The following is a 16,230-nucleotide window of genomic DNA, read 5'->3' on the forward strand; positions in this document are numbered from 1 at the left end:
TGTATTTGTGGCTTGCGCTTTTCTTTTAAATGCCAGGGCCATACAGGGTTAACTAATTCTGGGAGATACAATAACTGTACTTGCTGTCTTAGAACTGAGCTCCTCAAACTAAAGAAGGCTCAGAAAAGACTCCTTGGCTCCAAAACACTGCCTCTTTGTGAGCCTGTCTTGTTCTATTTCTAAAAGGAAAGTTAGTTTTTTATCTCCAGCTCCTCCTCCAGCCTCCTGGCTTCTATTTCAACAGTGTCACATTGTGCATTTCTTGTGGGATCTAATGAGATTTTTGAGAGCAAGAAAAACACATGAATTTGGGGGGAAAACCTGTGGAAGGTGTCTAACAATCATGGCACTGGGGCAGCATGTTCTCTGGAGGTCATGACTGTCCCAAGAGATGTCAAACTACTACAGTTTTGGGTTTACTATCCTTATTAGAGTCAAGGAAGTTGGACTTTTCCTGTTGTCATCTAAGTCAGCTATTTTCTCTTGTCAAAGGTCTGCAGAGGGATGACAAAAAATCCGCTTGAGTGAACTAGGAGCTGCTTTGGTATTTTCCAAAGAGGGAAGCTGTGTGAAAGGTGCCAGGGATGGACTAGGTACTCAGTTCTGGTTCAGTCTGCCAGAATTTGACCCTGCAGTGTTGGACTGGCAGTATGGAACCAGGACATCTGTATGGGCATATTTCTGGGTGAATACTTTTTTCACCTTGAGCTGTTTGTTTCCAGAAGAGCAGCCGCCGAAGGACTAGGGAGTTCAGGCCAAAAAAAATACAGAATACAAAATAGAAAAAAATAATGCCTATTTTCAAAGCTACACCTCCTGAGGCTGTCTGGGTTTGAAAACTGACCAAATGATCTAATAACAATGAACAAAATAAGAAGGACAATATTTAAAGGGAAAAAAAAAAAACACTCCGAAAATTGAATTACGTGGTTTGAAAACCAAAATAGCTATACTTTTTATTTAGGTATTTATTTTTAAAATGTGGGAAAGAAATGGGTTTAGGTTAAGTCTTTTTTATTTTTTTCTTAACTTGTTCTTGGTCAAGTAGCAAACCAAAACCCAAACATTTGCTTTATCCTGCCCAGGAAATCTGCATTTAATTTTCTTTTCTACCAAGGCCATTTTGTGAGACCTGGAGCAAGTCATTTAGCCCTTTATGTTTCAGATTCTAATAAAGGAAAAACACCATTATGATGTCAAGACAAAATATTCTAAGATGCTTAGGTATTACTGCAGTGGGAGTACAGACATTTCTTAGACACGAAACTATCAATGCAATTTTGAAACTGGATTCTGCTTTGAGTTTGAAATATCACTAAGGGAGTTGGAGCTGAGCCTCTCTAATCAAGGGTGAATTTTGCACAGCATAGTCATTTTGACTGACAGGAATCTCATACAAATGAGTTCATCAGTTTGGCCTAAGGGATATTTAGACACTGGAGTTTGGGTCTAAATGTGTGAATCAAGTTCCAAGACAAGGAATTCACAGGTGAAGAGAGATGAGTTCAAAGGAATTAATGGTTTGTGTTTTGAGCAGAGAGTATAAAATAAGTGGTATCAAGTGTGAAAAAATATGATACTGGTAAAAATTTCATAGCTGTTTAATTTGCAACCCTGAAGTCAATGAACTTTACACATGCACTTGTGGGAGTGGGGCTTTCATTAGCATATCTTGTCACACTTAAATGCATGAAACTGTATTTTTGTCCATATAGAGTTACGCATTTCTTGTGCTTCAAGGTATTCCATTGTACAGTGAAGAAATCAAGTTGGCTCATTTTCCCCCGATATTCAGCCATTAAAGTTTAGTGTTTGCAGTAGTATCACACATCTATTCCCAAAGAGTCAGATTCTATAGCACAAGCCCTTTTATCTGAATACCATGCTCCATAGTTTCAGTCATCTTTTCAGTCTGGTCTCATTTTTCTCCTTGTGTCCTCTACTGATTTTCTTTGATTTCCTCCCTCTTCCCCTTCCTTTTTTTTGTTTTTGGAATTCCAACTTTGTCCCAGCAGCTGATAGAGAAGAGGAAAAAAAAAAACACCCAGGGGAAAATGAAAACTGCTGAGCTGTCTGTAAATTTTTGGTATGGTGCAATGGCTGGTCAGGGTCACAGAACAAAGATCTTTCCATGAATAACATGAAAGTTTCAGTTTGTACTGGCCTTTCCTGAACTCTCTTTTATTGTGACTTTATTTACATCCGAGTGTCAGTTAGATTGAATACAAAGATAATCCCATGAGAATGCACTAAAAAATACACTATTTGAGGATGTAGAGTATGTTGTGCTTGACATTGAATCTCATAGAATCCTTCTAGATACTATCTGTATCTGTGATACCAAGTGATACTGGGTTTAAAGTGCAAGGCTAAAAACACATGTTTTATGTCACTGAAAACTGGGCAACAGCTGTTCTTCTGAGTTGTTATAAAGCATCCCTCTTTAATCTTTTTTATTTGTAAAATACTTCTGTCTTTTTTTTTTCCTTTACTGCATTCCCAGCACAATTTATATCTCAGGAAAATCATATGATGGAAATCAGTTTTATAGCACCACACAATCAAAAACTTGTGGATGTTGGTGCTATTTAAAGAGACAGGGATTAATGACTGAAGCAAAAGTAGAATTTTTTCCATCACTTGGAGTCTTCAACTGGGAATAGCCTGTGGGCCTTGAAAAACTGCTTTTGAACTCCAATCTCTTTTCCTGGGTGTGGGAATCACTGGGTAACACTGTGGTTTGTCCTATATACATGGATGGTTTAAGTCACTACGATCTAGTGAGGCATCAGGAAAGCCTGTCAAACCATACAGGATGAAAGCAGGCTTCTCCAGAAAGCAACTCAGAGCCTCAAGGAGAAGCTTGTCACTGAAGCACCTGCATGACCTACAACTAGATAGCCCAGATAGATCTCCCTTATCATGCACAGCAGATGTCGGCTTTCAGGCACGTTCATGAGTCATGGGCCTGGGATCTTCCTGTAAGCATTTTGGAAAATATCACTCATCTTCTTCAGCACAGATAGCAAAACAAAAACAAAATTGGTGCCTTGGGTTATAGCAAAGAGAAGTGCAATCGCCTACCTGTTCTGGGGGCATTTCACCAGGTAATGTTTCACTGTTAAAGGAAAGAAAAAAAGAAGGAAAATGTGGCTTCACACCAACACAGTTTATGAGTTACATGAGGCACTGCAGATAGACCTATGTTGCTGAGACTGCGGAGTTGCCAAGTTGTTACACTGGGAGAGCTTCTAATCATCACCATAAGTTATATTGTGCATTTAAAAACTGACTAAAACACATAGGCTTGGGAAAGAGGAATGTATCAAACAACAGCAAAAATCTGCTGTGGAAGTGCTGGGCAACACACATTCCAGTGGTCAGCCCAGCCAAAAGACAGCTTGGTAAGGACAAGCACAGCAGGCCAGTAATTTTACTTTGAAGACTTTTATTTCCCTTGTGGTGCCTCTATTTATTTCCAGAAGCCTGAAATAAACCATTCACCCACAGGAGCCACTACTGTTCCTAATGCAAGCTAGACTGTGGCCTCAGGCATAAAGGGATTGCCTCCTGGAATCAGATCAGAGGTCCAGTCCAGCCACTATCCTGTCCATAACAGCTGTGTGCGTGAGCTATATAAATCCTTCTGCTACACATTCCTTTGACTCAGTAGTCCTGAGTAAGGGCAGCTCCCCCCACTGCAGCCGCTCAGGAGCCACGGTTATTAAGATGTTCTTTGTAGCTTAGTGGCTTTTGTGCTCTGCCCAAGCTGTGCAGCATGCAGAGACATAAAGGCAGGAGAGGCTCTGGCTCTTCTGGTCAACCTACTGCCAACTTATTTCTTGGAAGGAAATGAGGGTGCATCCCTGGCCATGATACGAAGTTGGATACAACATAGACACCACTCTCCCTTTATGTTCTCCATTCTTTAAAAGGCCATGGAGACCAGACAATAGTGCACTACATGATCATGCCCCTCTCTACAGGAAAGTTTTCATATTTCGTCTTACCTCGATTCTTCCATTCTAAAGAACCTCCTAGGGGGTGTATTTTAGTTCTAAGGAAAGGGAGCTGAGAGCACTAGGAACTGGGGCTAACACAGAGACCAAGTCTAAGCTAGCTTCTATCTGGCAGTGCTTCCATCTGTCTGGCTGGCCTTTTAAAGATATACAGCAGAGGGGTAGGTCTGACCCTTCAGGAGTAAGGGGATGCTCATGCACACTGTTGACATGCTTCTATTGAGCATGTCTAGGTATGTATTATTTTGTTTTGCCCTGCACTAAATACTCCAAGCCTTTGAACCAGGGATTGGGAAGAGCAACCACTCCTGTAATAAATGGGCATAGGCTTCTACATAACCACAAAGGAGCTGCCAGCTGCAACCACTGCTGCTTCCCACAGAATCCCATAGCTAACCTGTGCCGTGAGCCAGCCCTAGCTGCATTGCCAATCCAGTCAAACCCAGCAACTTCCTTTGGTGAGGAACTGAGTTCAGTATTACCCTTCTCATGTCAGAGCCCTGAGGTGAGCCAGAATCTGCTCAGGTTTCACAGACAGACACTCCGGAGGGATTATTTCCAGCTTCCTCTATTGCAAATCTCAGCTTTTAGTTTGCTTATGAGTTGCTCTTTATCCCAGGCTGGGCTGTTCTTGTAGAGGGCTGGGCAGGGTTTTCCCTCCCTCTTCTCCCCTTACTTGTGTGTCTGCCTCCACTCCCTATACACAGTGCTAGGGCAGGGCAGTTCATCCTCTTTGTGGTGTTAGGGCTGAGGAACTGGGGAGAGGAAGTTGGAGTGTCAGGAGAGCTGAAGGGGCTGTTGATGTCTCTGTGACAGGGGTGGGGTGACTGAAGAGGTTCAGGGAGAAGCCCTGATGGAAATCTGCCCAGCAAGGTGAGGTAAGAAGATAGTTTTCATTGTCGTGGGCCCCTGACCTGGTCTCAAGAACAGAGCCAGGCATTTCTTGAGGGGCCTCAGAGGGGTGATGTGGCAAAAACCTCACTGAAGTGGAAGGCAGCTGTGCCTGTAGCCTGCCTGGAGGTTTGGGGTGATGCAGAGGGAGAATTGCATTGCTGTTCCTGTCTTTTCTCCTTTTCTCAGGGAAGGACGGACTTCATGATTTCACTGCAGGCTCTTTTCACATAAATACTAGCATCTGCCTAGTCCATCCCAGGATGGGCATACAGAGTGCTGAGGATGGAGAGGAAGTAAGATAACACTTTTTGAGGAGTGATGCTTTATTCTAACAGTCTGAATGAGAGAGTACTGCTGTTGGCTGGCAGGGGAGTATCATATGGTCAGACCCTAACCCCTGTAAGGCGTTTCTAGAGGATGTAGAGGAGTTTTGAGAGAGCAGGGAGCTCTTTGTGCCCTATGCCCATACGTCAGAGTGGAAACAGCACCTTCCAGGAACTGCTGCTCCCTGGGGCAGAAGCTCAGGGCTGAGCGTGCTAACCTGGCCCAGAGGCTGTGGGGAGAAAAAGCAATATGGGGCTGGTGGAGACTGTGTCTGTCACTGCTGCTTCTTCCACTGCTGCTTCAGAAATTTTAATTCCCTGATGCCTGACTGGATGCTGAGGCAATTAATGTGATTATGGAAAATACTCTGATCAGGTGGTCCTGGCTGACAGACTTGCATGAAAATCTTATCATTGTATCCTGAGTACCTGTCTGCTAAGCTTTATTCTGTCATATTTCCATTGAATCCATAAGTTTAATGTTGCCAGTGCTTATTGGAAAATGTTCAAAATCTAAATAAAAATTTGGTGAAGCCTGCAGTTATTCAGATATTAAAGTAGTGAAGAAAGGATCCAGCAGCTCAGAAGAAATTACTTTTTCTCTGTTGTATATGCTTATTCTGTATTATATTGTATATTAGTTCTATATTTAACTGGTATTGGTTCAATGTAAAGAGACCTCTTCTCCAAGTTGCTTCTATGCTTACAGTAATGTAAATCAGCAAAAACAGAGACGAAGTCTAGCCCAATGTTTGCCCAAGAAAAAAACAGGGTACATCAGCATGTCTACATCAGCATGTCTACTGCTTGGAGCTTCAGGGTGACTCACCATGACCAACGTACTTAAGTGTGGGTACTCCCTTGGCTCAAAACCAGGGAGAATAACGTTGATCTTGCTCCTTCCTCTTGTCAAGCAGAGCTGTTGGATTCAGTTAGAATCATTTACTCTACTGAGCGCACTACCGGGAAGACGGAGCCACAGCCTGAAATGTGTTTGTGGTCAGGCAAGGACTTCTTTGTATACATCTATTTTTTGATTGCATGTCTTCTGCCCTGTGTATCTGAGTCACTCATTCCTTCTTGGTATATGTGTGGTGCTGAAGAAGCAGTGAAGTCATGATTCTCTCCTGTCATTAACAGGACAAACCACTAACTCTTTTTGAAAGTTTCTGTGCAGAGATGGTCCTTACGCTCTCCTCTGTCATGGTGGCTGCTAAGTATGCTGGTATCTCAATGCCACAGCTTGTGTGAGGTCTCCAAATAAACCACTCTTAAATCAAAATGAAAGTAGAGCTTGCACCTGTTAGTCCACAGATCTGAAATAGCACTTTGGTTATAACAGGGCTGCTTTCATGTAGCCTCTTTGAGAAGCTCTCTCTGAGGAAGAAAATAATGAAACAGTAATCCTTGATCTTGAAAGATTATTAAGAAAAATCAGATCCAACTAATGAAAAGATGCTTTAGTTTCAAAGAATGTTACAAAAGAGGGAGGGCTAGTAACAACCATCCATATTTCCAAGAATATTGCCAGCTAGTCTGGAAAGGAGAATAAAACAGGACAGAATAAGACTGCTTTGAAACCCCTCTAAATATCTGCAGAAATGTCACTCATGAAAAATGTTAGCTAGGTCTGATCAGAATGCAATTTAATGATACAGCACTTTGTCTTCCTTGAAAGGAGTTCCAACAACCTTCAATCTATGTTTATGCAAAGCTGAAAGTTTTTAAAAGCCCAATGCAAATTTAAAATACCTTTGTTCTACTTTTGCTGGCAGAAACATTTTTTTTTTCTACGAAGTTTTTGTTGTTGTTTTTATTAAAATCAAGGCAAGGAGTTCCTGCTTTCCTGCTTTTCCTGCATTCTATTTCTACCCCCTCTACCTCTTTGGTAAAGGCCTTGAAGACAGCAAGAATGACATTTCACTCACCTGTGGACCTCCTCCTGTTCAGAAGTGACTGACAGAGAATGACAAATGTAAAAAGGAGGACGCTGATAATTCCTATTGAACACACAAACACTGCATACACGTACAGATCTGAAAGCCAAGCATAGATGTCAGTCACAGTTGCAGCTGTATGCTTCATGCTTACAGGATAGAAGTTACACCTACAATATCTAAATAGGCTCAAAAGATTTAGTGTAACTGTTCAAAGTAATTTGAGTCTCCTGAGACTTTCATATAGTATCCTGCTCAGTTTAAAATTTGGTTGGTGTTTCCATAAATGCAAAGAGGTGTGCTTAAAGTAAAGTAAGAGGGCTTTCATGAGGGAGGAAAGAAGTGCTGACTTGGCGGAGCTTTTTTCCTTTTATTTTCTTTCCCTTTTTTGTTTGTTTGATGGTTGGTTGGGTTTGTGTTGGTTTTGGTTTGTTTTGTACACCAACAAAAAACTAAAAGGAACTCAGCTGGATTATTTCCCAGTTAAAACAGCTGTACTTTTTAAAGCAAACAAACAAACCAAAAAACCCAACAAGCAAACGCAACAGGAAAAGTGCCAGTGGGGAGAGTACTGAGTGGCTGAGGAAGAAGAAGGAAGTCTGCCATTGCTTCTTCTGGTGGCAGCACTAGCTTGAAACTTTTGTGTATTCTTTTTTCTTTTTCAATCTACAGCCTCAGTCTCCCTTTATGGCTTTCATTTGGGTGCTGTAACACATTCCCAGTGGAGCTGACAGGAGTGGTACCATGGCAGATCAAGATGGAGTATTTTGTCAGAAGGAGAAGAAATCTTTAATGACTTATTTCTGCTTTTATTAGAACTCTAAGTAGAGTACTTTAAGGATGCTCTACCCATTAATGCCTTGAAATGTCCTAAGGGAGCTTTACTGGCTTCTTTCCTGCTTCACAAAGAGGAAACTAAGCCTCAAAGGTCAAGTGTTCTTGTAGAAAATAGCGTTGCTGGAACTAGACCCCTGACCTGCAGTTCTGTGCTTTGCTCCCCCTACACAGTACAACAATATAGTTTGTAAATTGTGGTTTAAACAGCAAGGCTGCCCATAGAATCAAGACCATCCTGCAAGCAAGCAATCCTGCCTGGCAGGCAGTGCAGTGGCTGCAAATGCTGTGCTGGTGCTTTGCTGATGTTCCAGATTGGGGTGGGAGGAGGAGAAGGGAATCCCAACTGTGTGCAAATTCTGGATTTCAGTCGCCTGGACAGAAAATACTGCTTGCCTTGAAAATCAAGGGAGCTTTAAGTTTCTCTTGTAGTGCAGAGCATGTTTAGTAAACAGTTTCTAAGGCTAGCAGGAGCATAGTGTGCTCAGTGCCTCTTCAGGCATGCTCAGCACCTTCCCGAATAAAGGTTTGCATTTGTGTTGTGTGATTAGCCAGGCATAGGTTATTTTCCCATTGACCATCACAAATGTATGAGAAACTGAATATATATGAGAATATATGAGAAACTGAAACTGGACCTTCCGTTCTCTTTTCTCCATCACCCCCTGTACCTTGTGGGATGCTTTCTCAGGCAAGGCCTGAGTTTGCACAGGAACTAGCAAAATTGATCCTGATTGAGGGATTTTATTTGTCCTGTAGCACTGAACTAAATTAACATCTTGTATAGAACCAGTAGCTGTTACAGACGCATCTTTACCTTCGAAAAACTTCCAAGCTTCATGTTTTTTCTTGAAAGTGGGATCATCAGCAGGTTTTGACGAAATCACTGGAAAAAAAATAAAAAATAAAAAAAAATCCATGACAAGAACTGAAATTGTATGGCAGAAAAAGTTGGGACCTCTTGAAGTAAATGTAGTTCTGCCGTAGACTTCAGTACACCATGATCTTGTTTTACCTCACAGGACATTTACCTTCCAATGAAACACTTCAGTTCTAAAACAGTGTTATAAAAATGTCTTCCAGTAGATCTCATCTGGCTTAGCACCCCCATGAGGGCTTCATTGCTTGATATTGCCTCCCTGTTGTCATCTTACCCATTTATACATGCAATGTGTGGCTCTTCAATAGAAAGTTAAATTCAGTGAAGAACAGCAAGAGAATAGAAATGCACTTTAGAAGAGCCTAGCCCTTAGAATAAGATGGCATGTTCTTGTAAGGTCTGGCTTTGTGGGAGTCTGAGTATCAGAGGGAAAAACCTGCCATTATGTATGCAGCTGGTTCTGTAGTTATTCCGGCTCTGTGTTCTAAGTTAGCCAGAAAGACTGCATGACCACAAGTTGTACCAGCTCACCTTTACAGCTTAGGAAAAGAGCTGACTGAATCACTATGTTCTAACCCAGTGAAGAGAGAAAACAGCTGCAGAGTTTGCACTGAATTCTCTCTGTTTCAGAAGGAGGAACAGACTACAGAGCTCTACAGACAGCAAATGGATGGATGTCGATATCATAACAGCTGTACAACCTAGCACTAGAATACAAATGGTCCGACTGCTGGATCACTGTTCAAAACGTTCTCTGCTCACCCCAGCCAGACTGTTTAAGAATGCTGACTTTTCTTGATGACATGAGATTAGATGATGTCTGTCATGTTAATCCATGATTTTTTCTTCTGCTAGCAACCACTGCAATGCAATAAGAGTCTAATGTTGTCCTCCATATTGCCAGTGAAGACTGAACATCCAAGAGATTTTCACATGGCAAAGCATTACAGAACAAGTATCCTACTGGAAAAGTAATCCATTAAGGTGTGCTCCATAGAGATGTAAGGTGTGGAGCTAACTCAATGGATATGGAACTGCTTTAGGGACTAATGAAATCTTCTGTTCAGTTGTGATGGGAAGCTCATCCTGAATATTAGCATATCTACTAATTTATTACAAGAAAGTATCACACATGTAGATTTTTGGCAAGTGTTTTAGAATAACTGCGCTGGGAAAAAAAAGGCTTTTGTTAATTCTTGGAAATAAAAAAAAATCTTGCCTTCCTGTATCTTCCAACACTTTTACCATTAGAAAATGCCACATGCAACTAACATTTAGTATAACTCAGACACTGTTCTGTGGGAAACTCTGACACATGAACTTCCCAACAAGACAGACTGTTGCTATCATCTCTATTTGTTTATGTTATCCATGCCAGTAGGATTGTAATTGGACTGCCTGATTTTCTGCATTTGTCCTCCTACTTGTAGTGTCTTCTCTTGAATTGTAAACCATTTGGAGCATGTATTGCTCTTCTTAAGAAATGTGCAGTACATTGCATAATGGGCTTGAGGGATTAGTAAACTGTAAATGATAGTTTGAAGGTGCTGCATATTGTTATGAACAGACTACTCACTATTTTGAGTTTTCTGATAGAAAGGCAGTGGGAGAACCATCTTTCTGATGTTTTTTTTTCCTCAAATATACGTGTTTTCTGGTGTATTTTTTGCTGTAATAAAGATCAGTAACTTGGTTTTAGACTAACATTAACCACACAAGTTCAGGAAAAGGACAGATGCCTTTGAGAAGAAGATGTGGGAAGGGGAAAAATTTGACCTTAACTTAGAAGGGAGATGTTGCATGGCTGGAGTAGAAGACACTTCTTGGCAACATCAGGACGTGGATTTCTCTTGGGTTTACTGCTAAGATTTAACAATAACCTTTTTAAAAATCCTACTTGATATCTTGTGTTCACTACACAGAAAAGGACAAACCAACAGTTCAAATTTCAGCTGGGCCTTCTGAAAATACTACAGAGTTGCTGTAGCTGACATGTGAGTCCATGAACAGAAGACTGTAAAGAGTCCATCCCCATCATATGAGGCTCCTTTTCTGAAGAAACGTATTCATAGCAGCCTTCCAATATCTGAAGGGGACATGCAAGAATCCCAGAGAGCGATTCTTCATCAGGAACTGTAGCGATAGGACAAGAAGTAATGTGTTTCAACTTAAACAGGGGAAGTTCAGGTTAGATATAACGGAGGAAGTCCTTCACTGTGAGAGTGCTGAGGCACTGGAATGGGTTGCCCAAAGAAGTGGTGAATGCTCCATCCCTGGCAGGGTTCAAGGCCAGGTTGGACAGAGCCTTGGGCGAGATGGTCTAGTGTGAGGTGTCCCTGTCCATGGCAGGGGGGTTGGAACTGGATGATCTTAAGGTCCTTTCCAACCGTAAACATTCTATGATTCTGCCCTGAAGGAGAAGCCAGGTATGTAGCTAAACTTTTAGCTGCCATCGTTGCACATTTAGAAGCTATCACCTGTAACTTAATTGTTTTTCCACAAGTCTGATATGTGTATCTGTATAAATTTATGTATTGCAAAAAAAAAAGTGTATTTGCAACTTCTTAATGGCCTGCATAAATTCACACCTGCAAACTTACTACCAAGTAACATCTGAATAAGTTAATAGTGGAATATATTATAGACCACACTACAGTCTGGTAAAGCATTTTGCTTTGTACAGTGCTGTGCTAGGTGGATGACAAAGGCTATGTACTGAACTGCTACAGGTTTTTTCTACTTCAAGATTCTGAAGAAGCCAAATGACCCTTTTCCATTCCCTCTGGAAATCTGTCTAGCACAGTCACCCCCTCTTTCTGTGTGAATAAGAACAGGGATATAAATGCTGTTTCTGCATCCATATGATACGCAAGGTTGTAAGAAATTTATCTGGTGCTTTAATGTAAAGATACTATTTTGAACTTGGGCATAACTGTGGACGCATTAACTGGAACAAAATATTAGACAAGACGGCAACCATAATGTGTGTGAACACTGTTCCCTTATTTGATAAAGCACAAGCAGTACAATTTTAGTATCAAAATGCTTCAGGCAATTTGTATTGCTCCTTTTGTTTCATCCTGGATCTAACTGTAATATAAGTAAATCCCTTTGCAATAAAAACTGTAACCAATCATAATATAAAATACAAAATGTGTTTGGAAGAAAATTTCCTTGAAAAGCCCAAGTGCTACCATTGGGGAAATTGGAGACTTTATCACCACTCTGGAAAGAGTTGCCTTCCCTCCCATGTGTAGCAAGTCCTGTACACTCACAGTGCATTAACAGAATGTTAGCTAAGGAGGTCCTTTGTTTGCAGTAAAGAGGCTTTTAGCAGTAAAACAGTTGCTATGGCATTTAAAGATATGTCATTTTTCAGATGTCTTTTAGTATCTTCAATCTGGATGTAGAATTAGAATAAATACTCCTTCTTGGGGGGCTGGGGTGGTGATGATGTCTGCCTCAGATCCCCACAGGGCTTATTGTTTCTGTGTTTAGTCTACAGGTGGGCCTGACTTCCTTCCTTGTCTCAGGATTCTGGCTCTGGTTTGGGTCATGTTTGAAGCATTGAGAAGCAGTACAGCTGACCAGTGTGGGAAAGATGAAATCATGAGCAACTTGGTGTAGCGGAAGGTGTCCCTGCCTGTGGCAGGGGCTTGGAACTAGATGGTTTTTAAGGTCCTTTCCAACCCAAACCTTTCTGTGTTTCTGAGTCTCCAATACCCACCCTGATTTTGTATTCATAAATCATACTAAAAATTGGGAGGGGGGGAAGGAATGGTCTTTAGGGGGTAGACTGAAAATTTACAGTTTCCCTTCTTTGCAGTAACTAAATTGATCTGGACTCACACTTTGACTATGAAGAAAAATGAGAGATTTCTATGTTTAGTTAATAGCCTGAGCAGCAAAGAAAGATGCAGAATGTTTTTTTGTGAGGAGGGGTATGACACGTGATCTCATGATATTTTATATTGCTTTTTCTTCTGCCATCCATGCTGGAGCATGTCCTTCCCCTTCCAAACACTCCTGACAAATCCATGTTTCCCTATAGGCATTTAAGAAAGTCCATCATTCAGTGAATGAGAACACTCTTTAAACTGCTGACCTGCCCCATGAAATGACATTATCATAGAAAAAATCTAAAAACTTGTCCATCTGATTTTCTCTCTTTTTTATTTTTTTCCTGTAAGCCTGCTTATTATTCTGCACCCTTTGGGCACATCTACTGGTCTATTTTGCAGGTTCTTCATGCAAGAAACACATTACTTGTTATCCATTGCATGTTTTAGTGTACTGCTCGTGGAGACAGCTACCTGGTCTGGTGCAACTTGAAACAGCACTCTCCTCCTTCACTGGTTCTCTCTGTCTCTTCACATCAGACCTGGCCTTCCCTTCCCTCAAGTTACCCTCAGAAATTCTTCTTCAAAGCACTGGAAAAAAAGCTTAGTCTATCCTCTGGAAGACTCTGGGATTGAACAATGGCCTCCTAGCCTTGCTTGTAGGCTTGCAAGCTTCAGCCTTGACCATCCATTCAAGGCACTGTTGAAAGTGGCCACATTTGGTAGCTACTTTCAGCTTCTCCTCCTCCCCTGACACAGCATTTGAACCACCTGTTCTTTGTAGGCTGAGATGAGAGCCTTGGCTTCCCTTCCCCACACCAGTCATCAGCTTTGCCCCTTCCCAAAGGTGGGAGGCTGAGGCAGTTGGGATGATCAGACCTCCTGGTTGCCAGTGTCTGAATCTCCCCTTTCAGTCAAATCTACAGGAATGAAAGAAGAGATCGGGAGAGGAGGAGAAGAGCCAGTTCCTAGCCAAGTGCAGGAACAACAGGGAAGAACAGCTGCTGAGCATGAGACAAACTATGCCTGAAGTCTGTAGGGCTAAATCATGCATGCAGTAAAGTTTCATTTCATGTCCCTGTGTGGTTACAAGACTAACCGCTGTGCCTTGGCTCCAGCCACTCAACATGGGGTCAGTGCTTATAAAACTTAATGCCCTCCAGAGATTAAGATGACTGAGTTCAGGAGATGTTTTCACTCTAGTGTTTTTACTCTTCCCTGTTTAAAAACAGAAGAGTGAAAACAGCAACAAAAATCAAAGAAACTGTTCTTTGAGCTGTGAAGCTAATGAACCCTGCGCTATGTTCAGGAGCCCCAGTTACTGATTACGATGTGGAAGGTCACTGGACAGAAAGATGGCAGCTCAAGAGCAATAATTACCTTTTTTACTTCTTACAGCTTTCCTTCAGTGAGGAAGTTCATACGGATCTTCTCTCCCTCCCCCCTCCCCCCAGACAATTTCACATTACTTGTACAACCTTAATATCTTTAAGACTGTCCTCTCAAAAATCAGCCCATGGATTCAGAATGGTGCAGACTAGTTGATAGTGTGATCATGTAGGCTTTGGTTTCTTCAGGAGATCAGGTTATGGATTACAGATGGCATTTGGCTGCAGGATTACATTTCTGACCCATGGTACTGATTGCCCTGGTGATTTTTATTTAGGAGCCTAATGTACTTTGGTGGAGTTTTCTTTTAAGTCCTGGTTCTGTAATCTTCTGTGCAAAAGAAGCGTGGCTGGGGGTCTGGGTGTTGAAGGGATAGGCATTTCCCTGGTGGAGACAGGTAAAGGGCTTGGGTTCCCATTTGGACTTGGGTCCTGCTTTGTTGTTATTTATATTTCTGACTGTCTACAGTCAGGAAGCAGAGGAAATCCAAAATGAATGTCATGGAGGTTTTCCAGACAAGTTTTGCATGCCCAATAAGACAAAATAGTTTAGACTAGGATTTTCTTGCTGTTGCTTAAAAAGGATCCATCATCTTTGCTACTAATCCAAACAGAACTTCAGCTTTGGATCATTAGTATCTTTCATCGTTGCTAGTAATAATCAGCTAATTAAATTATGTTAATGCCATGATTCCTCAAGGCATTTTTAAACATTTCTGGTCAACATGAAGCTGCTTTTTATCTCTTGTTATATTGTATTTTTCACATCTTTGCTCTCAAACTTCTGATAGATCAAAGTGAAAGTTTGTGGTACCCGAAAGCTACCCATCGGAGATAATACACTCAAAAATATTATTTTTTACTGTCACATTTCTCTCCCTGCTGTGTTTGTAATCCAAAAATAATACAAAAAACCTGAATGACACTTGTGAAGCTGGCATTGAGGGAATATGATTTAGATTAAGACTACATAAACATGTTCAAACCCATCTTGAAAAGGCCTGTAGTCAATAGAGTTCCCTCCGACCAAAACTGGTTTCAGAGGAAAGCTAGGGCCATTTTCACCAAAACACAACATAGATAAGTAGGATTAGGGTTTTCCAGCTGCAGGAACAACCTTTTGGATTCTAAACACAGCAACAAATTTAGCATGAACAGGAACGGCAGAAAGTTTGTGAAATACAGTTTCCTCCTACTAGTTTTTCTGTGATTGCTGGATGAGCTTCTTGAAATTCCAGACCCATGGACCAAGCACTCAACCTTGATTTTTGGCAATATCTTTACAGCTGACCCTGTGGTAAGCCAGCTTTTCTGTTTATAAAGCCACAATCAGGGGACTAGTTTGCCAGCTAGCCCTAACAGTACAACTGCTGAGCTCAACCACTTCTTCAAAGGCGTCTATTCTCTATGTCCAGTTTCGTACATCTCTGAATGTGTAGGTGTGGTGGTGTTATAGATTTGAGATAACCCATCCCAAAGAGGAAGCTTGTTTTCAACTTGGTTTAAACCCACACTTGTTGCTGGTCATTTCTTTATCTGAAGTTCAATGTCATCAGGCATTCACTGCTTTTCTAGCTGTGCTTTGTGGCTATAAGTAGTATAAACAAAAGTAAAAAAGTGATACTAGAAATGTTACTTGCCAAGTGCTGCTGGACTAGAACTGAAAGCAATGAAAACACCAAGAGAGATGCCAAACACAAATCTAAAATATAATGGTTCTATTTCTGTCTGACCCACTCACATTCTTCAGAAAATAAGTTAATTTCTCTCTGTTTCTCTTTCTTTGTATTTAAATAATAATAATGGCCTTCATTTATTCCCACTAGCAAAGTTGTAGAGACCTTGTATTGGGTCTGACTGAGGTGGAGTTCATTTTCTCCACAGCAACCCTCATAGTGCTGTACTTTGTATTGCTAGCTAACAAGGTGTTGATAACACACCAGTATTTTGCCACTGCTGATCAGTGCTCATAAAACATCAAGGCTGTCTCTCCAACATTGCCCCCTCACTAGTAGGATGAGGATGGGCAAGATCTTGGGAGGGGACATAGCTAAGACAGCTGATCCAAACCAACCAAAGTGATATTCCATACCGTGTGGAATCCGCTGAGCAACAA

General features: G+C 41.4%; 1 protein-coding gene across 3 annotated transcripts in view; it reads right to left on the minus strand.

Moving 5' to 3' along the window:
* The window catches only part of VSTM4 (V-set and transmembrane domain containing 4), a 452,074-nt gene that overhangs the window by 14,520 nt on the left and 421,324 nt on the right, over positions 1–16,230 (minus strand). For all 3 annotated transcript variants that reach the window (XM_062606825.1, XM_062606826.1, XM_062606827.1), the window contains exons 4-6: positions 8,825–8,893; positions 7,165–7,272; positions 3,085–3,118 (exon numbers count right to left, since the gene is read on the minus strand). In XM_062606825.1, coding sequence (XP_062462809.1) covers positions 3,085–3,118; positions 7,165–7,272; positions 8,825–8,893 — 211 coding nt within the window. The remainder of the gene's footprint in view (positions 1–3,084; positions 3,119–7,164; positions 7,273–8,824; positions 8,894–16,230) is intronic.

This window comes from Pezoporus occidentalis, unplaced genomic scaffold (genome assembly GCF_034315485.1).
Source record: "Pezoporus occidentalis ecotype Australia unplaced genomic scaffold, CSIRO_AGI_Poc_V1 ctg98, whole genome shotgun sequence".
NCBI lineage: Eukaryota > Metazoa > Chordata > Aves > Psittaciformes > Psittacidae > Pezoporus > Pezoporus occidentalis.